The following is a 27,596-nucleotide window of genomic DNA, read 5'->3' as shown; positions in this document are numbered from 1 at the left end:
GGAGAGTTGGTTTTGTTGTAAAAGTTGGCAGCGCATATGACACGCCAAAATTGCCAATGCCTTGACATGGCGGAATGTTGAAGTGATTGCATACTTCTATGTCAAGCAAAGACGGGGGAACCTTAAGCCGCTACTATTTGCCCAACGGTAACGACCGTGCCCCCGCCGCTGTTCTACAAGATGGGGAAATGAGTTATGCCCGACACATGCTCTAACAAAGACATCATCCGGGATGCCATAAGCGGCTTTGACTGCGTCTAGGTTGGGTCTCATGGTAGTGTGAGGGGGTGGGGAAGCTTAAACGATCTCCCCGAGGTAGAAGGGATAGCGGCGGGCTTGTCGCCGCGGAGGGAGAGGAGAGTCCGATCCGGCCGATGGTGTTACTAGATCTAGAGGGTGGGGTCTCCGATCGATCGATCGGACGACGAGGAGTTCGAGGACTCCGGGCGCATATGATATTCGAGAGTGGGCGAGGCAAAGAAGCGGGGATTTCCAAAATTCGATCAAGATAAAGATATCCCACCTAAATGGGCGGGAAAAAGAGATGAACGGATCGAACTAAATAAAACCAAGAATGGAAAAGAGGGAAGAGGAAGGAGAGCAAACCTGACCTTCAATGCAGCTGCAAGCAAGGAAGAGAAAGCACAAATGACAGAGACAGTAACCGATAAGAGAACCGTTGGAGGAAGATGCTAACAAGAAGAGCGGAACAAGTAGAGCAGAGGAAGAGGAAGAAGAGAGAGAGGTGCTGAGGTTAGAGAATGAAAGATGGAAAAATAATGGGAAAGATGAAGGGTTTGAGGGTTTGAGCGGGATTCGAGGCATCAGGGGTAACCAAGTAATTTTCCGGGGAGTAATATCCAAAGGCCAAGAGAAATGGTCCGTGGAGGATGGCTTAATGCGTGGATATCGAAGAACGAGGTGTCGGGTTCCGCAGGGTAATCATGACGCGATGCGGGCATGCTAAGCACGCTGCGTGAGAGAACAGAGCAAGCACGTGTCCGTTGAGAGATAGCACGTGCCCGTTGAGAGAAAGCACACGCTGATATCATTAAGCAAAAGAAGTAGGGGCCGCGGATCGATAAATTTGAGAATATCTCGGACCCCCAAACGAAGTTCTTCACGAGGTTCGGGGGGCCGAGAGGGGGCATTTGTATCTACCAAATTCATGACCATGGGGATGACATGTCTCAAAGACCGAGGTAACTTAAGAAACCAGAGAGTGAGAGTACAGGATATAGGCCGCGGTACTTGGGGCAGTAGTGGACGGTTAGCGGTTATGAACTGGCGAGGTGGAGATCGTGGAATCAGGAAGCGGTTAGCGGTTAGGGAGTATAAGATAGAGAGAGAGAGAGAAGAAGAAGAGGAAAAAGAAAAACTGAGAGAGAGAGAGAAGAAAAGAGGCTGTAAGATCAGAGGTTACAGAGGGATTTCAAAGGTTGTAAAATCTGATCATACAGATACGATCTAAACATGATTCTTTCGGGTGTGGCCAGGCCATTATTTTGCACCCAGAATCCAACTTCTCCCCTTGTCATCTGAGAGCATCCTTGGACTTTAAGACCCTCTGAAGTTGAGAATGGCCGAGTGAATAGTACTGCACAAGTCACTACAAAACCATATCTGGGTATAAACAATAACTTGTACATAATTTGTGTGTATATTTTCGCAGCGGCAATTAAAGATTCTTAGTTTACTATGATTATCTGAAATGGTTAGATAATGATGTGCAGCAATTCATACAACTGTGGTGTATACTGTGTTCCATCAGTGTCTTGCTTCCAGACTCCCTGAAGACATGAAGAATTAATAATAACATAAATCCCCTTTTCAACCTTTGTAATTTGCATATAAGGTGTGCATCATTTGATTAAAGGCTTTTCCAACTGTCCAGCACTTTTCTTTTCGTTCAAGTTACCATATACATCGAATTTTACATTCTGATAAGCAACAACTGATCTGATATGATACATGATTGTAAGAAAAATACTGAATACAACAAGGGGATGAACCAGAGCAAGAGCAAGAGCTAGAGCTAGGTAGAACAAGCTTATCAAGATCCATTACATTTTTCACTTTTTTTCTTCCTTGGATAGCGTCTAATGTTCTGCCACCCTGGATAGTCACAACTACTCGGTTTGCTGGCTCCCTGAATTAAACCTCAGCCCAAATCCCAGCGGAAATAGAGGGTCATAAGATTGATCCCCAGCATTCATAGGCAATTGATCCACCCTTTTGAACCATGTCACTGGGAGCAAGCCCTCGAAATCATAATCTCCAAACACGACATCAGTTATTCCTTTTCCTTCAGTTCCTGGCAACCAAGCAGCAACTAAGGCATCTATCTTTTCTAGTACCTCTGGGGCCAAAACCAAGGGTCTACCAGATATCAGAATCACCAGTGTTGGAACTTTTTCAGCAACTGATTTTACCAATTCAGTGTCATTAAATGGAATTTTAAGCTCAGAATCGTCACCCAAGGATTCTGCATATGCAACTTCCCCAACAACAACAATTGCAAAGGAAAAATCTTTATTTGTAAATGAGTTCTGCGTTGGATATTGCTCATAGATAACTTCTGTCTTATCTCCTACTGTTGCTTTGACAGCATCCAAGACGGTTGTGCCTAACACATAAATTATCTACATAAGATTATGAAGGTCAAGCTATATTTTTCTAATACAACAGTAAGTGTATGAGAAGGAGACTGCACATTTTCGGCAGATATGAATTGATAAGTCAACATTATCGGATGGAACGTGTCATGAGAAAGTTTTAATTGGGAAAATACTTTCAGGGAAATATGTGAAGATGCCCAAAGTGTAAGGCTACAAAGAGTTGCACAGGAAATAGGGATCCATGTTGTTAAATACAATTAGACGGATAATTCATATCAATTTTAATACATGCGCCAAAAGAACATCAAAGTAGGTGTCATTTCAGAGATCTAGTGAAGAGTTTTTTGACAAATATTAATTCTATGGAAAGACAGCTAGGAGACCAAAACTACAAGAACTAGAACCTACAAAATAAGAAGAAAGTTGATGAAAACAGAAGGTGAGATTGATAATCAGGCAGGTGCTTAGGGTAAATTTGCAACTTCAAAATCAAAAGAATTTCAGGTGGGAGAAACATGAATCCTCATTAGCAAATAAACAAGCACATTTCCACTGGATTATCAACTAAACCAATTCCCAGCATAAAAAGGAAAACATGATGATGCCACAAGCCTTATCTTATCAATATAAAACACAAGTGAAGTTAAATATCTGAACAATTTTGTAAATCATGTCAAGAAACTGTTAAAAATCCTATGAAGCAACTTATGTTTGACACAAAGAAGAAACTTGGTTAGAATGCTAGATGGGTCAAGTGTACATAAAGAGCCAAGTGTATATAAAGAATGAAGGAGAGAGTGAGACTTACAAAGAGAAAAAGAATTTTGTAAAACAACATTTGATCATTAACTGAAAAGAACCAAGAGAGCAGCTTAGCGTGAAGCCTAAAATTGAGCCTACGTGCAACTATTTAATCACATCTTTTAATAAAGAAGAAGAGATTTAATCTTTCAAGAAAATATATTGTTCTTTTCATTTCCCCACCCATTGATACGGTGACTGACTTAATTGTATTTTCATTCGAATATGCTTATGCTAATATCATGAGCTAAATCCAACAAAAAATAAATAAAATTTAAAAACAACATAAGTAAAAGAAACACATACCCCTTGTAATGTTGCCACCGCTACCATGCCATGTTATCGTCCATCCTCCGCACTGGTACCCAATATCATTTGCATGTCTTCCAGCAACAAGAATTCTACTAGCATTTCTATGTAAAGGAAGAAACGGCTTCTTTGAATCCTTTCCATTTTTTAACAAGACCAAGGATTTACGAACAGCTTCACGTGCCAATTCTCTGTGACTCTAAAGAAAAATAAGAAGAGTACCCGAAAAAAAACAAACAAAATTTAAGTGTGAACAAGGCACAAGATTATTTCGCGGGCTAAAAGTTACAACAAATAACATTGACTAACTAGGTAGCGAATCTGTGTTAATATTACCTTGCAACCAACTACATCTAGAAAGGTTCTATCAGTCAATGGGTGTTCAAATAGACCCGCAACAAATTTGACTCTGAGGATGCGTTCTACAGCATCATCGATCCTGGCCATGGGTATATCCCCTGATTCCACCAAATGTATAGAGTCCTCCAGGAATTTTTCATATCTGAAAGGTACCATCACCTGAAAAATTCTTAAGGTAGGGTGGAGTTGTAAGCAATTCAGAATAACCTATATATCAGGATTTTAATAATCTTCGATCAATTTCTACCATGTCCACTCCAGCTTTAATTGAACTTGAAATGCAGTAACGGTAGTCTGATCCATGAGGACGACAGAGACGGTCAAGACCTTCCCAGTCAGATATTACAATACCCTGCAGCAGAATTCTTCGTTTAGTTACTTCCCATGCATAAGATATTCCGAAATACCACAGAATAAACAAGATGTGGCAATTCTTAATCATGAATCACGATACTGGAAAGCGAAAAAAAAAAATGTAATAACCCCTAAGCAAGAGACTACAGGACCACAATAAAATAAGAGTACTATCAGAGTCACACGGGGTAAACAATCATGGGTATCCAGCCAAAGACCAAGTCCTAATCATATAATCCACAAAGTTATTCTTTTCCAATTGACCTTACACATCACAAAAATGATTATTTAAACACCAATATGAAATGCAATGGATCATGTACTTATATGCTCAATAGACATGTCTTCCTGAGAACAAATTGGCTAAGGGGCTTACACAGTTTTTTATCCAAGAACATGTTCTCTTACCTTGAAACCAAGCTTATCTTTTAAAATCTGAGTTAGGAGAAAATAATCAGAATGCAACTTGCTCCCATTCCAGCTAGAGTAAGATGCCATAACAGTTGAAATTCCTTGAGATAGACAGTCCACATAAGGTGCCATATGAATTTTGTCGAAATCATCAAATGGTAATACAGCATTCCCTTCATTAATCCCTCTGTAAGTACCCCCATCACCAACAAAATGCTTCGCACAGGCAACAACACTAGTTCTACACTTAAACAAACAATTCAATGTATCAGTATTCAAAGGAACAACATAAGTAATTGGACTAAAATAGTATACAGTAACTGAAGGAAGCAAGAATTAGAAACAACATAAGTTCCTAAATATCTCTGGAAGGTCGTTTAGACCTGGAACAAATTCACATCCATATAATGTCTCATTTTCCAAATATTCTTTATTTGGAGGACTTTGTTATATTTTAAAAAGAGTAAAAGAAACAACGTGATTAAAGTAAAAAAGAATGGCTATTGTCATCTTCTTTACCTTCCAGCAACATAAGGGTAGCCGTTAGGGTGTCCTGGTGGAGGCAATCCCTGCAATCCGGAAATAACGGAAGTCATCTTCCTCACAATTTCAGTGTCCTCGCTGAAACTCTCGTAGCATCTTCCCCATCTTGGATCTCTACAGACCTGTTACAAAATCCATTGTCCCATGATGCTAAACAACATTGTTAACATATAAGAAGTACAATAAAAAAAACACATAACTGTTGAAAATCCACTTCTCTAAGACGCATAGAATTCGATACAATGCATAAAACATTCCTTTGAACATCAGTGAATAAGTTTCTATTTCCTGTATTATATCATCCTATCCACTATCCACTAACAATAGTAAAACATGTAAACAAGAGAGTTTATTGTTAATAACAACTTACAGCAACACAAGGTGCAAAAGTGTAATGTACACCAGTTGCACGCACTTCAAGAGCAGTAGCAGTCCCAATTCTTTGAACTAAATCAACATCTCTGTAAAATCAAATAAATTGTTACACATTATTATTCATCAATATAAAGCAAGTAAACAGACTCTGACACTTACCTGGTGGCACCGAGGCCAACGTTATGAGGAAAAATAGTGGCACCATAAACATTATTATGACCATGCACCGCATCCGTCCCATATATAATCGGAATTCCAAGCCGAGATTTCAAGGCCGACTTCTGGAAAGCATCAATCATGTCGGCCCAATCAGACGGTGCGGCCCGTTGAAATGGCCCACTTCCACCCCCACTAAGTATACTTCCTATTGAGAGTTCGGTAAGGGCATATGACGTGGCGACTGTTTTTTCGATTTGAGTCATCTGGGCTAGCTTTTCTATCAGTGTCATGCGAGATAGCAGATCTTTTACTCTTGCTTCAATTGCCTCGTTTGGGTTTTTGTAAATCATGTAATTTCTACTCATTTTTCTCACTCTCAATGTTTTCAAGTGTCGTACGGGAAACTCGGGTTTGGAATTTGGACATCGAGTTTGTTTAAATAGGAAGGAGTGGGGAAATAATTTCCCACAAAACACCCGCACGTCATTAAGTTGTGTCGATGATGTGATGTTTTGGGGTTGTTTTATTACTTTTATACTCGTTTCCAAGAGTGTGGGATCAAGTTTTTTGGTCATTTTAAATAGTAACAATTTTTTTCCTCAAGGTCACAAAATGAGTAATTCCCAATTCCCATTTTCATTGATGATTTATCTACACGAAAACTTTGTGGCGTTCTTATATGCTATATAAAATACAACGTACTATACATATATAGGTTGCATCACTGAAACACTTGTACTCTTGCAGATGACCTCATGCTTTAGTTTTCGTTCATCTACAATCATTAAAGATCAAGGATGGTGCACTCTCATAGGAAGCGTAGTGATAGAGCTCAATCACTGAAGTCATTTACCACGGTCGGTCAAACGGCATAAATCACTGTTTTTCTAATAACAGTGGCTAATAGTCATTTATCACGGTACACTTTACTTTTCTAATTTAGGTATGTTCAAATAACACTGTTTGCCGTGGTATTTGATATGTCATATACCACGATACTACCAATATGGCCCCTAATTTGTGTTTTGATATTCGAATTCCCAAACCGTTTCGAAAAGAGTGGTTTATGTATCGAAACATTACACCTACCGTGGATAAAAGTGGCATGGCCCAAACCACTCACTAAGAAAACAAAACAAATAAGGGTAAATAAAAAATCGAAAAAAAATGGGCAAAAGATGTCTCGCGAAAAGTCCCTCATCCAACTTCTAGAAAATCGTCACTAAGGGTTTTTTATGTCCAATTTCCACTATATCTCTCCCCAATTTATTCTCGATCCAGTTCATTATTTCAAACAATGATGCTCCACCTCTCTCTCGTATGGATAAAAGCGGCCTGGCCCAAACCACTCACTAAGAAAACAAAACAAATAAGGGTAAATAAAAAATCGAAAAAAAGGGGCAAAAGATGTCTCGCGAAAAGTCCCTCATCCAACTTCTAGAAAATCGTCACTAAGGGTTTTTTTTGTCCAATTTCCACTATATCTCTCCCCAATTTATTCTCGATCCAGTTCATTATTTCAAACAATGATGCTCCACCTCTCTCTCCTATGGATAAAGTTGCAAGGTTATCTTTTTATGCAAGTTCTTGTTTTGGTTAATTAATTAATTTCTCAAATTTTACAGAATAGATGTAAGGTCTCCCTTTTCTTGTAAGTAGGTTCTTATTATTGAACTAGAAGAAATTTTTCTCTGCAAAATTTAGAGTCTAAATTTTTTGGGTATTTAGTTGTAAAAATCGAATTTTGTAATTAATTCTATAGATTTCCTAGAAATTGTTCTTCATCTGTTTAGTAAGGTAACTTTTGAAAGTATCAAGGATCATGAGTACTAAAATTTTGAGGTTACATATCAATAGTGTTTTTTGTGCTCTTGCTTTAAGTTGAAGACATGATTTAGTACCCGTTAGCTTTATGTGTGTTTTGCAAAGGTTTTTTTGAAGCTTTCACATAGCCTTGATAATTGATATAGTGCACATATTTTGCTGTGTTTCCTCTCGGGGTGAAAAAGGTGGCAAGAATTTTGATCCCTTTAATTGGATTACTCCTCCTATGTCGCTTTGTTGTCCCTTACGTAATTAGGGATCTCATGAACATAATGACTCTTGGAGAGAAAGTTGGTCAAATGGTGCATATATATTGATCTATATAATGTCACATCAAATATAATGAAGCAATACTCGTTAGGTAAGTTACACTGTTTTTCTCTGATATAAGAATAGTAGAAATGACAAACAAATATTTAGTTGGTTTAATACGACAGGGAGTATATTTAGTGGTGGATGACATGTGCCTGGTCTTCAAGGATTGGGTTGACATGAATGGTCTCAATATCCTTAAGGTGACATTTTTTTAGCATTGTTAGGAGTTCAAATATTTTCTTGTATGCTTTATGAACTACTAGATGCTGTTGGATTCATATGGTGATTTTATTTTATTTTTGCTCCTTACTTTTACAATAGCTTTTACAAATTTCAGTTACTTGGAAATATTGTGGTCAGTAAAATAAAATGTAATGGAGGTTTTTTAATGCATTTTTGTTTGTAGTGCATGCCCATTTAAGCTTGGCTTCACACTTTGAAGTACAGTGGAATTTGGTATGAGATCTCAAAGATCTGGGTGAAGAGGCAGATGCAGAAGTGGGTGAGGTCGTCTTATCTAAGGTTTTAATTAATTAAGCTATCGTCGTCTTCAAAAGGACAGGTATTCCCTTGTTTCTTTACGCTTTTTATGGGCTTCAATACTTAAATGACACTGGGTTGTGTATGTACACATTTTTATACACAACTTCCATCATCAGTTTTAGTGGGGTACACATGGAGATGGATTGAAAAATTATTTATCAGTGAAGATGATATTCTCACCATTAAAATCATCCTCATAGGAGATTAATTCTAAAACATTGAACTGCACCCGAAGCTAGATCCAATTGTTGGAATTTATGGACTACTGAGATATAAAACTTGTCCTTTATTTATTTATTTTTCAATAATAGAATTTTTCAAATTAATTTGTTTCCAGTCAGTATGAGCTTCATGAAGAGGAGGTCCTTTACAGGAAAAAAAAACAGCCCTATTGTCATTTTCATGTAAATTCCATTGCCTTGCACATGTTCCATTTGGTTCGGTGTAAATGCTTTGTCTAATTATTTTGTTCGTTATATTACAATCCCTTTATATGAATGTAAGTGATCCAATCCCATTGGTGAGCTTGTAGAGCCAGTTTCCAAGTATGATGGAGATCAACATGAATTGGCTCTTACTATCTCCTTAGTAAGTGAAATTTTCCATTGTTTAATTTACTTTAGATTGTCTCTAGAATGGTTTGTTAACTTCAATTGACATTTGCCATGGATAAAACAAAGTGTGTTTTTTATCGTTCTTATTGAGTATAGCTACTAATTCTTTTGCTTTGTTAGGATCCTAAAACCAAAGATTGGTGGTTAGTTAACTGGGGTGCACTCTCCCGGGACGATTATATACATTATGGCTAGTGCTACAAGTGATGAGTGCACTGTTGCTTGGGGTATGTTTCTTCTTTCGATTCTTATTTTATTTACTTATACATGAGCTGGGTCTAAGTTTTGCTCTTTATGTTTGGTTCTTTTGAGGTTAATGTTTGGGTGTTGATATGTTTTAAATGGTACATGGGGTTTAAGTTTAGTAATGTGTCTTTGCTTTGTTCATTGTCTTAGTGGTTATGTATGGTATTACTTTGTTGAGTTTTGACATTAAATTGCAAAAGCATCGCTAAGAAAGTAAGAATCTGATCATTTGGAGTTACTTAAATAGAGCATCACTAGGGGAGAAGTGTTAGTTTTTCATATTGCGTCTGAATATATTGCACAGTGGGGACTAATGGAGTCTGATCTTTCCTGTACTCTCCCAAGTCAGTGACTTGGCCTTTTCTTGATTGTTGCAGATTGCAACCCCACACCCAATGGAGATAATGGGCTTCCAGTTGAAGTCAGGCAACTATCAGAGCAGTCCCCAATCCTAGCTTGTCTTAATATTTGAAAGGAACTTCTCATCTAGACAACCAGCTGTGCAATCTCTGTCAAAGAACGGACTTTTAGGGAGTTGAGTGGAACTGCACCTAGACAGAGTGGTGACTTTGATTGCGCGCCAGTTCAGAGAGCTCTTACCTTGCTTCCTCAAGCCCAACTGATGCCACGAGCTGCTCATTCAGAGCTTTGAACGCTTTCTCGAGTATGGACTGCAGGTACTTTCCTTGTGGCAATAAGTTTGCATCAGTCGTTGGTTCAAAACCTGTCAAGTGTGCCCATTAGGTATGTGCTCATTAACAAGGTATCATATATAAGTGGTTAGTTATACAATTTCTAAACTGTTTTACATGTACTTTTCTTTATTTGTTAATCACAACTATTTCTTTCATAGGGTGATCAAACTTTGCTTATTATTGGCTGAATGTTTTTGGGACGAGAATGTCAAACACAGAAGAGAATGTTCTTGGTGAAGTTACAGAGAATTATATATATATATTTTTTCTATTGTTATTCTTTCATTGCAATACAGAACAAGATGAAATAAGTTGGTTTGGAGGTTCTTTATATATATATTTGGATTTTCGATTGGAATTTGATTATGGTGTTTTGAATTTGTGATGAAATGGAGTGGGAAATGCATAACTATTTTATGAAGGCATTGTGTGAGGTGATTGGAATATTTAAAAAACCAGGGATTTTTTTTTTAAATAAAAAATTTATATACCACGGCTATGATAAAAGAGTGATAAATATGGTGACTTTATACCACGGTTTCCGAAAATATCAGTACTTCGTAATGGTCTAATACCACGGTTTTGAAATATTTATTACCACGGTTCTAGGAAAAACCGTGGTTAATAAGTACAGTTTATACCACGGTTTTGTTAAAAGTATTTACCACCCCAGCTAATACCACGGTTTAGAAACAGTGGTAAAACACTTTTTACCACTCTAAAAAACAGTGGTATATGACATTTTCTGTAGTAGTGATGAAAGAAGTCGTTCGTGTGGTCATATATAACGTACAAAAAGCTAACCGCATATACTAACTAAGAATGTAGTAGTTGTAATTTCCTTTATTAGGTTTGTAATTATCTTCATTAGGGGTTCAATTAACAAGTTATTAAATAGTGATCCCTCGATTAACAATGTTGTCTTACTAAGTTACAAGTACTAATGCATTGTACGTAGATTTGTAGTATTACAATATTTTATTTTATTTTATCAATATTGTCGTGGGCAAATATCATCAACCCGATATTCCAGCCCATATATTGTAAATAACTCAAAATATCGATATCTCGCGTGTAAATTCATATGTTACATGAACAAGCGGGAAAAGGAATGAGAAGAAGGGGAATGGACACTTTCGTCGAGCGAGTTGGGCATACCATTACAACTCCATGGACTATATAAAGTGATGATCAGGGGAAAAAAAGGAGATTCTGAATTCATTAGCAAAATACTTGTAAAACCAGAGCAAAACAAGGAGAGAGAGAGAGAGAGCAATTTGTAACCACCATTAATGATAAACAATAAAGCTTGAGTTTCATCTCTTTCTTATGATCATTTCAATTCAAATCAGTTCAATTCATTGTTGATCTTAGTAGAAGATTCTTGATTACTACATTGACACTGTCTGTGGAGATCGAACATAATATGATTGTTCAATTGTTGTTTCTTATAACATAATATGACTGTTCTGAGTGGCGGTCTGGATTTAATATAGGAAAAGATATGTGGTGGCTGAGATTGAATCTTACACCTCGAGATCAGTGTTGAAAAAAAAATGTTAGGAAACAAAAACTTAATGAAATCTTTTTATACATCTCGAGATCAATGTTGATGATAATTAAACACATAAATGCTACATATTTATGCCCATATTTATATTATATTGTCTATTTAATTAGTATAAGTTTCTTTAATTAGTCTTGTTTCATCGGTTTTATAGGAATCGACGTGAATACTACGAAACGGGCAGAGACTGAGGACTTTATGGAGTTGTAAGATCCTTACGACTTAACTCCATAGAGAATATATAAAACAAGGTTGGAAATAGCATATATGAGAGATTATGAAGAACTTCTCAAAGTTTGAAGTGTTGTTGTCAAGAGGTCAGAGCGCGCCCCCGCCCTAATATGCCTATTCAAGAGCGCTCTCGTGCCCTCTTCTAGATTTTGCAAAATTACAATGTTTTCCAGAACCCTTCACAGCTTGCTTCCGGCCACCACTTGGAATTCGATTTGGACAGTTCCAAAAATGAGTCAAACACTGAAAGGAAGTTTCCTAAAGCAATCCCAAGACTTGCACACCCTAAAGAAACCCTATATAAACAAAGAAAGTTGAGAGCTCTCTCTCTCTCTCTCTCACCCTCATCACATAAAATACTAGAAGAAGAAGAAGCTGCTGGAGAAGAAGCCACCACATGGGACGATGGTTTTGTCAATGACTTCTCTTTTTTCCTCTTTTGTTTCCATCACCATGTTTATGAGTAGCTAAATTCTAAGCTAGGGCTTAGAGAAAGCCCTATACTTGCGTAGGATTTCTTTTTATTCACCGTTTCTAATTCTCGAATTACATAATGGTGATTTGATTAATTTCAGTACTAATTTTTAGTGGAACTTTTTCATTGGTTATATCTTGCATGTGATACCATGTTTTGACTAATCAATAGTTAGATTAAGTGTCGTTAATTATCTAAGCATCGACTTTTAATGTCTACATAAGCTTGTGAGAAGTTGTGTTGTAAGAAGACATATTCAATCAACCGCATACATAGATGCATATTAGGACTTAACGATCACATATTCGAGTAAGCTAGGGTTACATTTCCCTCATGATACTCGTAAAATAAAAGAGAACTTTAAATTGGTTAAATTGGAGAACCTACAACGATCTAGGGTGGAATCAAGTGCCTTAGTGTTTCCACCTTTCATAGTTAATTCAAATTTCACTGTTTTTATAGTATAGTTAAAGTAAATATATAGTTTTAATTAGTAGTTAAACAACTTTCAAATCAACAGCCATAATTATTTGGTCGGATTAGGTTAAATAAACTTTATATTTCAATTATTCCTAGATAGCTATCCTTGTGGGTTCGACCTTGTTCTCGCACACCTAATTTAATTAGCTTGTTAATTTAGATTAGTTAAATCTATATCAGTTGAAAATAAAACAAAAGAAATTTTGTTAGGAAACAAAGACTTAATGAAATCTGTTTTGTTTGTCGAAAATCTATTTTTAGGAAGGAAGACTACGTTTTTAGGAACCAAAGATATCTAACAATCGATTTGGTCGATGAAAAGAATAAAAGATGAATTTCATACCGACTTTGGTACTATTTTTTTTAGGAAAATATAAATCTATCTCAAGTAAAACCACGGTGGTTTAGTTAAAGTGGTAAAAACTAAACACATGCAGTAGTTATGTATTAAATTTGGTCATTTAAACCCTTATTAAATGATATCCAAATTCAAAAAAATTGATTGATACGCTTGAGTAAGTTAGAAGTTACATGGGTGCCCAAAACAATAATAATAATCATCATCAATTAAGAGTTAAATAACCATTTTACCAAATCATTGTCAACAATTAAGGAAAATTAATTAATTGGACTCGGCGCACATGATATTCGAGAGTGGGCGAGGCAAAGCGAGGGATTTCCAAAATTCGATTAAAGATAAAGATATCCACCTGACTTTAATGGAAGTGAGGGAAAAGAGATGAAACGATGTCCGAACTAAATAAAAAACCAAGAATGGAAAAAGAGGAAGAGGAAGGAGAGCAAACCGATAAAACAAGCAAGGAAGAAACCTGAATGGCGAGAGCGATGCTTAGATAAAGAGAACGGCTGGAGGAAGATGCTAACAAGAAGGAACAAGTAGAAGCGGAGGAAAGAGGAAAAGAAGAAGAGAGAGTCTTGAGGTTAGAGAATGAAAATGGAAAAATAATGGGAAAAGATGGGGGTTTGAGGGTTTGGCCGGGATTGAGGCATCCCGGGGTAACGAAGTAATTTTCAGGGAATATCAGGCCAAAGAAATGGTCGAGGATGAAATGCGTGGATATCGAAGAAGCGAGGTGTCGAGGAGTTAGCGTAATCATGGCGCTCGCAGGCACATCTTAAGCATGTGAAAACGAGCAAGCTGCGTGTCCGTTTTGAGAATATACGTGCCCGTTGAGAGAAAGCACACGTTGATATCATTAAGCAAAAGAAGGGGGGCCCTTGGTCGATAAATTTGAGAATATCTCGGGACCCCCAGCGAAGTTCTTCAGCGAGGTTCGGAAGAGAGGGGCGACTATTATCTACCAAATTCATGACCATAGGGATGACATGTCTCAAGGCCGAGGTAGCAGAAACGAGAGAGTGAAGTACGGGGATATAGGCAGCGGTACTTAGAGGCGGTAGTGGGGCGGTTAATGGGTCTATGAGCTGGCGAGAGTGGAAGAATCGTGGAATCGAGGCGGTTAGCGGTTAGGGAGTATAAGATAGAGAGAGAAGAAGAAGAAGGAAAAAAGAAAAACGAGAGAGAGAGAAAGAAAAGAGGTGTAAGATCCGAGGTTACAGAGGGATTTCAAAGGTTGTAAAATCTGATCATACGATACTGATCTAAACATGATTCTTTCGGGTGTGGCCAGGCCATTATTTTGCACCCAGAATCCAACTTCTCCCCTTGTTCATCTGAGAGCATCCTTTGGACTTTAAGACCCTCTGAAGTTGAGAATGGCCGAGTGAATAGTACTGCACAAGTCACTACAAAACCATATCTGGGTATAAAAACAATAACTTGTACATAATTTGTGTGTATATTTTCGCAGCGGCAATTAAAGATTCTTAGTTTACTATGATTATCTGAAATGGTTAGATAATGATGTGCAGCAATTCATACAACTGTGGTGTATACTGTGTTCCATCAATGTCTTGCTTCCAGAACTCCTGAAGACATGAAGAATTAATAATAACATAAATCCTTTTCAACCTTTGTAATTTGCATATAAGGTGTGCATCATTTGATTAAAGGCTTTTCCAACTGTCCAGCACTTTTCTTTTCGTTCAAGTTACCATATACATCGAATTTTACATTCTGATAAGCAACAACTGATCTGATATGATACATGATTGTAAGAAAAATACTGAATACAACAAGGGGATGAACCAGAGCAAGAGCAAGAGAGCTAGAGCTAGGTAGAACAAGCTTATCAAGATCCATTACATTTTTCACTTTTTTTTTCTTCCTTGGATAGCGTCTAATGTTCTGCCACCCTGGATAGTCACAACTACTCGGTTTGCTGGCTCCTGAATTAAACCTCAGCCCAAATCCCAGCGGAAATAGAGGGTCATAAGATTGATCCCCAGCATTCATAGGCAATTGATCCACCCTTTTGAACCATGTCACTGGGAGCAAGCCCTCAAATCATAATCTCCAAACCGCGACATCAGTTATTCCTTTTCCTTCAGTTCCTGGCAACCAAGCAGCAACTAAGGCATCTATCTTTTCTAGTACCTCTGGGGGCCAAAACCAAGGGTCTACCAGATATCAGAATCACCAGTGTTGGAACTTTTTCAGCAACTGATTTTACCAATTCAGTGTCATTAAATGGAATTTTAAGCTCAGAATCGTCACCCAAGGATTCTGCATATGCAACTTCCCCAACAACAACAATTGCAAAGGAAAAAATCTTTATTTGTAAATGAGTTCTGCGTTGGATATTGCTCATAGATAACTTCTGTCTTATCTCCTACTGTTGCTTTGACAGCATCCAAGACTTAAGCTGCCCTAACACATAAATTATCTACATAAGATTATGAAGGTCAAGCTATATTTTTTCTAATACAACAGTAAGTGTATGAGAAGGAGACTGCACATTTTCGCAGATATGAATTGATAAGTCAACATTATCGGATGGAACGGGTCATGAGAAAGTTTTAATTGGGAAAATACTTTCCCGGGGAAATATGTGAAGATGCCCAAAGTGTAAGGCTACAAAGAGTTGCACAGGAAATAGGGATCCATGTTGTTAAATACAATTAGATTGATAATTCATATCAATTTTAATACATGCCTAAAAAAGAACATCAAAGTAGGTGTCATTTCAGAGATCTAGTGAAGAGTTTTTTGACAAATATTAATTCTATGGAAAGACAGCTAGGAGACCAAAACTACAAGAACTAGAACCTACAAAATAAGAAGAAAGTTGATGAAAACAGAAGGTGAGATTGATAATCAGGCAGGTGCTTAGGGTAAATTTGCAACTTCAAAATCAAAAGAATTTCAGGTGGGAGAAACATGAATCCTCATTAGCAAATAAACAAGCACATTTCCACTGGATTATCAACTAAACCAATTCCCAGCATAAAAAGGAAAACATGATGATGCCACAAGCCTTATCTTATCAATATAAAACACAAGTGAAGTTAAATATCTGAACAATTTTGTAAATCATGTCAAGAAACTGTTAAAAATCCTATGAAGCAACTTATGTTTGACACAAAGAAGAAACTTGGTTAGAATGCTAGATGGGTCAAGTGTACATAAAGAGCCAAGTGTATATAAAGAATGAAGGAGAGAGTGAGACTTACAAAGAGAAAAAGAATTTTGTAAAACAACATTTGATCATTAACTGAAAAGAACCAAGAGAGCAGCTTAGCGTGAAGCCTAAAATTGAGCCTACGTGCAACTATTTAATCACATCTTTTAATAAAGAAGAAGAGATTTAATCTTTCAAGAAAATATATTGTTCTTTTCATTTCCCCACCCATTGATACGGTGACTGACTTAATTGTATTTTCATTCGAATATGCTTATGCTAATATCATGAGCTAAATCCAACAAAAAATAAATAAAATTTAAAAACAACATAAGTAAAAGAAACACATACCCCTTGTAATGTTGCCACGCTACCATGCCATGTTATCGTCCATCCTCCGCGACTGGTACCCAATATCATTTGCATGTCTTCCAGCAACAAAATTCTACTAGCATTTCTATGTAAAGGAAGAAGCGGCTTCTTTGAATCCTTTCCATTTTTTTTAACAAGACCAAGGATTTCTGAAACAGCTTCACGTGCCAATTCTCTGTGACTCTAAAGAAAAATAAGAAGAGTACCGAAAAAAAACAAACAAAATTTAAGTGTGAACAAGGCACAAGATTATTTGTGGGCTAAAAGTTACAACAAATAACATTGACTAACTAGGGTAGCGAATCTGTGTTAATATTACCTTGCAACCAACTACATCTAGAAAGGTTCTATCAGTCAATGGGTGTTCAAATAGACCCCGCAAACAAATTTGACTCTGAGGATGCCTCTACAGCATCATCGATCCTGGCCATGGGTATATCCCCTGATTCCACCAAATGTATAGAGTCCTCCAGGAATTTTTCATATCTGAAAGGTACCATCACCTGAAAAATTCTTAAGGTAGGGTGGAGTTGTAAGCAATTCAGAATAACCTATATATCAGGATTTTAATAATCTTCGATCAATTTCTACCATGTCCACTCCAGCTTTAATTGAACTTGAAATGCAGTAACGGTAGTCTGATCCATGAGGACGACAGAGACGGTCAAGACCTTCCCAGTCAGATATTACAATACCCTGCAGCAGAATTCTTCGTTTAGTTACTTCCCATGCATAAGATATTCGAAATACCACAGAATAAACAAGATGTGGCAATTCTTAATCATGAATCACGATACTGGAAAGCGAAAAAAAAATGTAATAACCCTAAGCAAGAGACTACAGGACCACAATAAAATAAGAGTACTATCAGAGTCACAGGGGTAAACAATCATGGGTATCCAGCCAAAGACCAAGTCCTAATCATATAATCCACAAAGTTATTCTTTTTTCAATTGACCTTACACATCACAAAAATGATTATTTAAACACCAATATGAAATGCAATGGATCATGTACTTATATGCTCAATAGACATGTCTTCCTGAGAACAAATTGGCTAAGGGGCTTACACAGTTTTTATCCAAGAACATGTTCTCTTACCTTGAAACCAAGCTTATCTTTTAAAATCTGAGTTAGGAGAAAATAATCAGAATGCAACTTGCTCCCATTCCAGCTAGAGTAAGATGCCATAACAGTTGAAATTCCTTGAGATAGACAGTCCACATAAGGTGCCATATGAATTTTGGTCGAAATCATCAAATGGTAATACAGCATTCCCTTCATTAATCCCTCTGTAAGTACCCCCATCACCAACAAAATGCTTCGCACAGGCAACAACACTAGTTCTACACTTAAACAAACAATTCAATGTATCAGTATTCAAAGGAACAACATAAGTAATTGGACTAAAATAGTATACAGTAACTGAAGGAAGCAAAATTAGAAACAACATAAGTTCCTAAATATCTCTGGAAGGTCGTTTAGACCTGGAACAAATTCACATCCATATAATGTCTCATTTTCCAAATATTCTTTATTTGGAGGACTTTGTTATATTTTAAAAAGAGTAAAAGAAACAACGTGATTAAAGTAAAAAAGAATGGCTATTGTCATCTTCTTTACCTTCCAGCAACATAAGGGTAGCCGTTAGGGTGTCCTGGTGGAGGCAATCCCTGCAATCCGGAAATAACGGAAGTCATCTTCCTCACAATTTCAGTGTCCTCGCTGAAACTCTCGTAGCATCTTCCCCATCTTGGATCTCTACAGACCTGTTACAAAATCCATTGTCCCACGATGCTAAACAACATTGTTAACATATAAGAAGTACAATAAAAAAAACACGTAACTGTTGAAAATCCACTTCTCTAAGACGCATAGAATTCGATACAATGCATAAAACATTCCTTTGAACATCAGTGAATAACACAATGTACAAGTTTCTATTTCCTGTATTATATCATCCTATCCACTATCCACTAACAATAGTAAAACATGTAAACAAGAGAGTTTATTGTTAATAACAACTTACAGCAACACAAGGTGCAAAAGTGTAATGTACACCAGTTGCACGCACTTCAAGAGCAGTAGCAGTCCCAATTCTTTGAACTAAATCAACATCTCTGTAAAATCAAATAAATTGTTACACATTATTATTCATCAATATAAAGCAAGTAAAACAGACTCTGACACTTTACCTGGTGGCACCGAGGCCAACGTTATGAGGAAAAATAGTGGCACCATAAACATTATTATGACCATGCACCGCATCCGTCCCATATATAATCGGAATTCCAAGCCGAGATTTCAAGGCCGACTTCTGGAAAGCATCAATCATGTCGGCCCAATCAGACGGTGCGGCCCGTTGAAATGGCCCACTTCCACCCCCACTAAGTATACTTCCTATTGAGAGTTCGGTAAGGGCATATGACGTGGCGACTGTTTTTTCGATTTGAGTCATCTGGGCTAGCTTTTCTATCAGTGTCATGCGAGATAGCAGATCTTTTACTCTTGCTTCAATTGCCTCGTTTGGGTTTTTGTAAATCATGTAATTTCTACTCATTTTTCTCACTCTCAATGTTTTCAAGTGTCGTACGGGAAACTCGGGTTTGGAATTTGGACATCGAGTTTGTTTAAATAGGAAGGAGTGGGAAATAATTTCCCCTACAAAACACCCGCACGTCATTAAGTTGTGTCGATGATGTGATGTTTTGGGGTTGTTTTATTACTTTTATACTCGTTTCCAAGAGTGTGGGGTCAAGGTTTTTGGTCATTTTAAATAGTAACAATTTTTTTCCTCAAGGTCACAAAATGAGTAATTCCCAATTCCCATTTTCATTGATGATTTATCTACACGAAAACTTTGTGGCGTTCTTATATGCTATATAAAATACAACGTACTATACATGTATAGGTTGCATCACTGAAACACTTGTACTCTTGCAGATGACCTCATGCTTTAGTTTTCGTTCATCTACAATCATTAAAGATCAAGGATGGTGCACTCTCATAGGAAGCGTAGTGATAGAGCTCAATCACTGAAGTCATTTACCACGGTCGGTCAAACGGCATAAATCACTGTTTTTTCTAATAACAGTGGCTAATAGTCATTTATCACGGTACACTTTACTTTTCTAATTTAGGTATGTTCAAATAACACTGTTTATCTACGGTACACTTTGCGTGGTATTTGATATGTCATATACCACGATACTACCAATATGGCCCCTAATTTGTGTTTTGATATTCGAATTCCCAACTGTTTCTCGAAAAAAGGTGGTTTATGTATCGAAACATTACACCTACCGTGGATAAAAGTGGCATGGCCCAAACCACTCACTAAGAAAAAACAAAACAAATAAGGGTAAATAAAAATCGAAAAAAATGGGCAAAAGATGTCTCCATGAAAAGTCCCTCATCCAACTTCTAGAAAATCGTCACTAAGGGTTTTTATGTCCAATTTCCACTATATCTCTCCCCAATTTATTCTCGATCCAGTTCATTATTTCAAACAATGATGCTCCACCTCTCTCATTATGGGTAAAAGCGGCCCGCCCCAAACCACTCACTAAGAAAACAAAACAAATAAGGGTAAATAAAAAATCGAAAAAAAGGGGCAAAAGATGTCTCGCGAAAAGTCCCTCATCCAACTTCTAGAAAATCGTCACTAAGGGTTTTTTTTGTCCAATTTCCACTATATCTCTCCCCAATTTATTCTCGATCCAGTTCATTATTTCAAACAATGATGCTCCACCTCTCTCTCCTATGGATAAAGTTGCAAGGTTATCTTTTTATGCAAGTTCTTGTTTTGGTTAATTAATTAATTTCTCAAATTTTGCAGAATAGATGTAAGGTCTCCCTTTTTCTTGTAAGTAGGTTCTTATTATTGAACTAGAAGAAATTTTTCTCTGCAAAATTTAGAGTCTAAATTTTTTGGGTATTTAGTTGTAAAAATCGAATTTTGTAATTAATTCTATAGATTTCCTAGAAATTGTTCTTCATCTGTTTAGTAAGGTAACTTTCGAAAGTATCAAGGATCATGAGTACTAAAATTTTGAGGTTACATATCAATAGTGTTTTTTGTGCTCTTGCTTTAAGTTGAAGACATGATTTAGTACCCGTTAGCTTTATGTGTGTTTTGCAAAGGTTTTTTTTGAAGCTTTCACATAGCCTTGATAATTGATATAGTGCACATATTTTGTTGTGTTTCCTCTCGGGGTGAAAAAGGTGGCAAGAATTTTGATCCCTTTAATTGGATTACTCCTCCTATGTCGTTTGTTGTCCCTTACGAATTAGGGATCTCATGAACATAATGACTCTTGGAGAAAAGTTAGTCAAATGGTGCATATATATTGATCTATATAATGTCACATCAAATATAATGAAGCAATACTCGTTTAGGTAAGTTACACTTTTTTCTCTGATATAAGAATAGTAGAAATGACAAACAAATATTTAGTTGGTTTAATCTGACGGGGAGTATATTAAGTGGTGGATGACATGTGTCCGGTCTTCAAGGATTGGGTTGACATGAATGGTCTCAATATCCTTAAGGTGACATTTTTTTTTTAGCATTGTTAGGAGTTCAAATATTTTCTTGTATGCTTTATGAACTACTAGATCTTTGTTGGATTCATATGGTGATTTTATTTTATTTTTTGCTCCTTACTTTTATAATAGCTTTTACAAATTTCAGTTACTTGGAAATATTGTGGTCGATAAAATAAAATGTAATGGAGGTTTTTAATGCATTTTTGTTTTGCAGTGCATGCCCATTTAAGCTTGGCCGGACTTTGAAGTACAGTGGAATTTGGTATGAGATCTCAAAGATCTGGGTGAAGAGGCAGATGAAGTGGGTGAGGTCGTCTTATCTAAGGTTTTAATTAAGCTATAAAATTAAGTCTTCAAAGGACGGTATTCCCTTGTTTCTTTACGCTTTTATGGGCTTCAATACTTAAATGACACTGGGTTGTGTATGTACACATTTTTATACACAACTTCCATCATCGGTTTTAGTGGGGTACACATGGAGATGGATTGAAAAATTATTTATCGATGAAGATGATATTCTCACCATTAAAATCATCCTCATAGGAGATTAATTCTAAAACATTGAACTGCCGCACCGAAGGTAGATCCAATTGTTGGAATTTATGGACTACTTGAGATATAAAAACTTGTCCTTTATTTATTTATTTTTCAATAATAGAATTTTTCAAATTAATTTGTTTCCAGGTCGATTATGAGCTTCATGAAGAGGAGGTCCTTTCTGGGGAAAAAAAAGCCCTATTGTCATTTTCATGTAAATTCCATTGCCTTGCACATGTTCCATTTGGTTCGGTGTAAATGCTTTGTCTAATTATTTTGTTCGTTATATTACAATCCCTTTATATGAATGTAAGTGATCCAATCCCATTGGTGAGCTTGTAGAGCCAGTTTCCAAGTATGATGGAGATCAACATAAATTGGCTCTTACTATCTCCTTAGTAAGTGAAATTTTCCATTGTTTAATTTACTTTAGATTGTCTCTAGAATGGTTTGTTAACTTCAATTGACATTTGTCATGGATAAAACAAAGTGTGTTTTTTATCGTTCTTATTGAGTATAGCTACTAATTCTTTTGTTTTGTTAGGATCCTAAAACCAAAGATTGGTGGTTAGTTAACTGGGGTGCACTCTCCCGGGACGATTATATACATTATGGCTAGTGCTACAAGTGATGAGTGCACCGCTGTTTGGGGTATGTTTCTTCTTTCGATTCTTATTTTATTTACTTATACATGAGCCGGGTCTAAGTTTTGCTCTTTTATGTTTGGTTCTTTTGAGGGTTAATGTTTGGGTGTTGATATGTTTTAAATGGTACATGGGGTTTAAGTTTAGTATGTGTTGCGCTTGTTCATTGTCTTAGTGGTTATGTATGGTATTACTTTGTTGAGTTTTGACATTAAATTGCAAAAGGATCGCTAAGAAAGTAAGAATCTGATCATTTGGAGTTACTTAAATAAAGCATCACTAGGGGAGAAGTGTTAGTTTTTCATATTGCGTCTGAATATATTGCATAGTGGGGACTAATGGAGTCTGATCTTTCCTGTACTCTCCCAAGTCAGTGACTTGGCCTTTTCTTGATTGTTGCAGATTGCAACCCCACACCCAATGGAGATAATGGGCTTCCAGTTGAAGTCAGGCAACTATCAGAGCAGTCCCCAATCCTAGCTTGTCTTAATATTTGAAAGGAACTTCTCATCTAGACAACCAGCTGTGCAATCTCTGTCAAAGAACGGACTTTTAGGGAGTTGAGTGGAACTGCACCTAGACCGAGTGGTGACTTTGATTGTAGCGCCGATTCGAGAGCTCTTACCTTGCTTCCTCGAAGCCCAACCGATGCCACGAGTGCTCATTCAGAGCTTTGAACAGCTTTCTCGTATGGACTGCGGTACTTTCCTTGTGGCAATAAGTTTGCATCGGTCGTTGGTTCAAAACCTCATCAAGTGTGCCCATTAGGTATGTGCTCATTAACAAGGTATCATATATAAGTGGTTAGTTATACAATTTATAAACTGTTTTTACATGTACTTTTCTTTATTTGTTAATCCAACTATTTCTTTCATAAGGTGATCAAACTTTGCTTATTATTGGCTGAATGTTCTTGGGGCCGAGAATGTCAAACCACGAAGAGAATGTTCTTGGTGAAGTTCTGAGAGAATTATATGTTTTTTTTTCTATTGTTATTCTTTCATTCTGTCTGAGAACAAGATGAAATAAGTTGGTTTTGGAGGTTCTTTATATATATATTTGGATTTTTCGATTGGAATTTGATTATGGTGTTTTGAATTTGTGATGAAATGGAATGTGAAATGCATAACTATTTTATGAAGGCATTGTGTGAGGTAGGGGTGGGAATTTGGCCCTAACGACCCTAACCCGACCCGACGACCCGACCACCCTAAGCCCTATAAAGCCCTCACAACTAAAGCCCTCCTGAGAGTTTAGGGCCGGGCGGGCGCCCTCTAATGCCTTCTAGAAATTTGGCTAGGGCTAAGATTCAAAAACATAGGCCCGACCTTAACCAAGCCCAACCAAGCCCTAACCGCCCTGTTTCATACTTTCACTATAAATACACATACCATAATTGTCCAACTCTTTGTTAAATATTTTCAATTAAAATAACATTGTCCTTTGTAATTTATCACTTACACCCAAGGGTACTTCCATAACTTGTTTTATATAACAAAAACTTGTCAACTTAAGCGGCCATGAAGAACAATGAGCACTAGCCTAATAAAAATAAGACTTTATTCCTTTGATCATCAAGTCAAAGTCCATAACTTATTATTCTCAATTTCTTTTCTCACTTATTTCTTATAAATTATATTTTTATTCACATCCAAGCCAAGTCTAAAACTAAAGATTTCCTTCCACACCATTAAAAGCAAAATCTGAGGCGGACATTTGTAACATAGAAACCAAAAACAACCTTTGTCGAGGAAAAATGACATTTGTAATCTCAAACCTTTCTCCATCACTTGTTCAAAAGCCAATATTTTTCATTTCCATATACAAAGCTTGAATCACTTTTAAATTAGAAGAAAGGTAATATTATATTTGTTTGAATCTATTATAGAAATTGTGTGTGCATATTTTTAGTAAATAGATATGCAACACGTTAAGCGATATCTTCTTAAGTCTCGGATATGGTTTTGGTATGGGTAGAAAGTACGAGAACATATCTCAAGTCCAAATCCTCTTACTTCCTAGGTTGGAGTAAGATACTTCCCTAGGTTAGGAAGTGAGATAAGAAGAGGAGGTTAAATTGGGCTTTGGAACTAGTTGGAGTAATAGGTTAAGTATAACCAACTCCTAACTATGAACTCCAAATCGAACTTCAACTACTAGGTCCCAAAGGGTTAAGTGGGCTTTGGAACTAGTTGGAGTTGTAGGTTAAGTATAACCAACTCCTAACTATGAACTCCAAATCCGGAACTCAACTACTAGGTTGGAGGCGGGTTCATGGGCTTTGGAACTAGTTGGAGTAGTAGGTTAAGTATAACCAACTCCTAACTATGGACTCAAATCCGAACTTCAACTACTAGGCTCGGAGCTCTAACTACTACTCAGAACCTAAACATGTTTTCTGTTGTTTAAATTCGATAAAGGAGACCTATTTGACTTGGGAAACATGGATTTCTAGAAGAGTCAAGATGAGACTTAACAAGAGGCAGATCTCCTAGTTAAACACTAACTGGGAAATCTTATCTATTCATCAAGATGATATTTAACAAGAGATGGTCTCCTAGTTAAACACTAATTGGGAAACTTCATCTATTCTTATAAATAGAATAGTTGAACTTTTCACGCTTTGAGTTTGATTCCTATACCACGAGGATCGTGGCAGCCATTAAAGAGCGTGGTTCAACTCATCATCTTCTAAATCTCTTCTTCTTATTGATTCAAGACTTCAAGTTGTTCTTTGATCATCAACAAAATATTTGTGTTTCTTGATTAGGAAAAATCATCACACAATTGAAAGCCGTCGTAGGAAACTATCTGAGAATTGATTTGATTTCTTGGTGAAATTTTTTTCGGTTCTAGGTTCTCCTACCTACCAATTTTTCTTGGGTTTGTTGTTCTTTAAAAAAATATATATATATATTTTCTTCACTTTGATTCAAAATCATGGTTACTACAAGAGCCAATCGCGAATCAAAGTAACGAGGGAATAACGAGATCAATAACCCATGTTACTTCTCAAAGACAATCTGAGCGTAGGGGAGATGTCGTTTTGGACAGTGCGTGAAGAAAATGAGCCTAACAACGATACTCCCCAATCTGCCATAACCAACCAAGCCATCATGGATCTTTGTGATGGCGAGCGTTAATCGACGGGAGGCTCGTTTGCGTTTTTACAAGACTACTACCGCCGCCAGAGAGTCGTTCACCTCGAAAGAGTGTTGCCTCTTGATGGAAACCACGAGGCGGCAGTTCCGCCACCAAGTCTCCGACCACAGTGAGGGTTCGTCCTACACCTTATATACCTTACTTTCTTTGGGTATCATAGCGACCAACCAGTTCGGATTATAATCCGGAATTGGATCCAACCCAACACTTCGAGCTCACCGAACCGGCTTCTCTTGGTATTCAAGTTCTCAAGGTGCGAGGATGGGCGTCCGAATGTGTTTGCCGGAATCCACAACTATTGAGGTCAACCTCAAAGCCGAAGAAGACTTTCGGTTTCAAGGGAACCTTCATTGCCTCGAATCCCTCCGTTCCCGATCCAGTTTTGCAAACTCCTCCACTTTCGATCTCGGAACGGAACCACGTTATCATCAAGATGAGAACTATGAGAGTCCAGTCTGAGGTACAACAACGAGAGAACTCAAATTCATGAACCGACTACTCTCGCACAACTCAAAGCGCCAATACTAGAGGAACTCACGAGGTTGAAACCAACCAAGATGGATGAGTCGGTTGTTGGTTACGCAATCGAGGGTGACATTGGAACTCCTTTTTCCGCGACATGTTATGAGTGGATACATCCCCATGATTATAAACCACGAAGTTCTCTAAATTTAATGGAAAAGGAGATCCGGTCTCTCATGTGCTCGGTTATCGTCAAGCAATGGTGGGTCTTTCTCACGAAAGATCATTATTTGTGCGGTATTTTGCTTCAAGTTTGGCGGACTTCGGCACTCATCGGTACCGAGAAGCTACCGGGGGCAGCATCCACGATTTTAAGGTGCTATCCATCAATTTCATTCGCGAAATTCAGTTGCAACCGACCCTACATTAAAACCCGTGATGCACTGTTTGATATGAAAATCCGAAGGGCCGTATCGGGGATTTCACCAAAAGATTTAACGAGGTTCAATTGCATGTTGACAACGTTGATGAGACCCTCGCCATTGTGGCCTTTAGAAAAGGATTAGATCCCGCTTCTGGTCTATACCGTCTTTGAAGAAAAAAGCCTCGAACATGGCGAGTTTGCGGGCTCGGATTGATAAGTATCGCGGGCGGAAGAAGACCTATTGGACGGGGACTCTTCTCATAAAAGAGTGATAACCCGGTGTCACCTCGCTCCGTTGGTAGGAGTTACGATAGTCATTATGATGATAGGAAGTCCGAGGAACCCGCGGTCGGACCACAAGTCGGTCGGCGAAATTCCTATCAAGATAAGTCCAAGAGGCAAAAGGTTAGTGACCGTCGGGAAGTGAGCAACTACCCCGTTGGATAGGGACTTTACCACTTTAACTCATCCTACGAGGACATCTTGAGGCCATCAAGAACAAGAACATGTTAAAGAACCCTCCAAAGATGAAACCGGTGCTATTGGAGCTAGGAATACAAGCGTTATCTTGTAAGTTCCATAAGCAGGCGGTCATGGAACTAAAATTGTAGGTCTCTTAAACATGGAATTCAGGGATCTCATAGACCCGAGGGTTACTAGGCGAATATAAAGGGTACTCGATTGAGAATACTACGTAATTCGACACCAATGTACCGTCAATCTGAGGAGGAGCGGATAAGGTAGTGATTCACCACGATCATTTGGGGGCAATTCTAAATGCCCATTTGAAGAGTTGAGTAGAGGGCAAAGGTACCGGGGAAAGACGGTGAAGCATTTGCGAAAGTATTAACAATGTCACTTCAAACCGACCAAGGAATCTAACTCGCGGTTGTTTTCAGCGATGGCGATGCAAAAGGGGTTTTCTTTCCACACTTTCGGATCGTTGGTTACGTCCTTAGAAGTTCTTTGGGTGTGATATGCATAG

General features: G+C 37.5%; 1 protein-coding gene and 1 pseudogene across 2 annotated transcripts; both read right to left on the bottom strand.

Moving 5' to 3' along the window:
* Nucleotides 1-1,843: 1,843 nt before the first annotated feature.
* LOC147486281 (uncharacterized) lies at nucleotides 1,844-6,396 on the bottom strand. The gene is made up of 8 exons (XM_086570755.1): nucleotides 5,931-6,396; nucleotides 5,767-5,857; nucleotides 5,373-5,518; nucleotides 4,851-5,094; nucleotides 4,336-4,440; nucleotides 4,065-4,247; nucleotides 3,726-3,927; nucleotides 1,844-2,626 (listed from the first exon to the last, which is right to left on the bottom strand). Exons 1-8 carry the CDS (start codon nucleotides 6,293-6,295, stop codon nucleotides 2,130-2,132), a joined length of 1,833 nt encoding a protein of 610 aa, XP_086426881.1. The 5' UTR covers nucleotides 6,296-6,396; the 3' UTR covers nucleotides 1,844-2,129.
* Nucleotides 6,397-14,914: 8,518 nt separating this feature from the next.
* Nucleotides 14,915-19,476, bottom strand: LOC147486280 (uncharacterized; annotated as a pseudogene). Its single transcript, XR_015202388.1, has 8 exons — nucleotides 19,030-19,476; nucleotides 18,864-18,954; nucleotides 18,458-18,603; nucleotides 17,936-18,180; nucleotides 17,426-17,530; nucleotides 17,154-17,337; nucleotides 16,810-17,017; nucleotides 14,915-15,706 (listed from the first exon to the last, which is right to left on the bottom strand). The product of XR_015202388.1 is annotated as an uncharacterized LOC147486280 (transcript).
* Nucleotides 19,477-27,596: the final 8,120 nt, after the last annotated feature.

The sequence above is a fragment of the Coptis chinensis genome, chromosome 7, assembly GCF_015680905.1.
Source record: "Coptis chinensis isolate HL-2020 chromosome 7, ASM1568090v1, whole genome shotgun sequence".
NCBI classification, from domain to species: domain Eukaryota; kingdom Viridiplantae; phylum Streptophyta; class Magnoliopsida; order Ranunculales; family Ranunculaceae; genus Coptis; species Coptis chinensis.
This window is presented reverse-complemented; position numbering and strand designations above follow the sequence as displayed.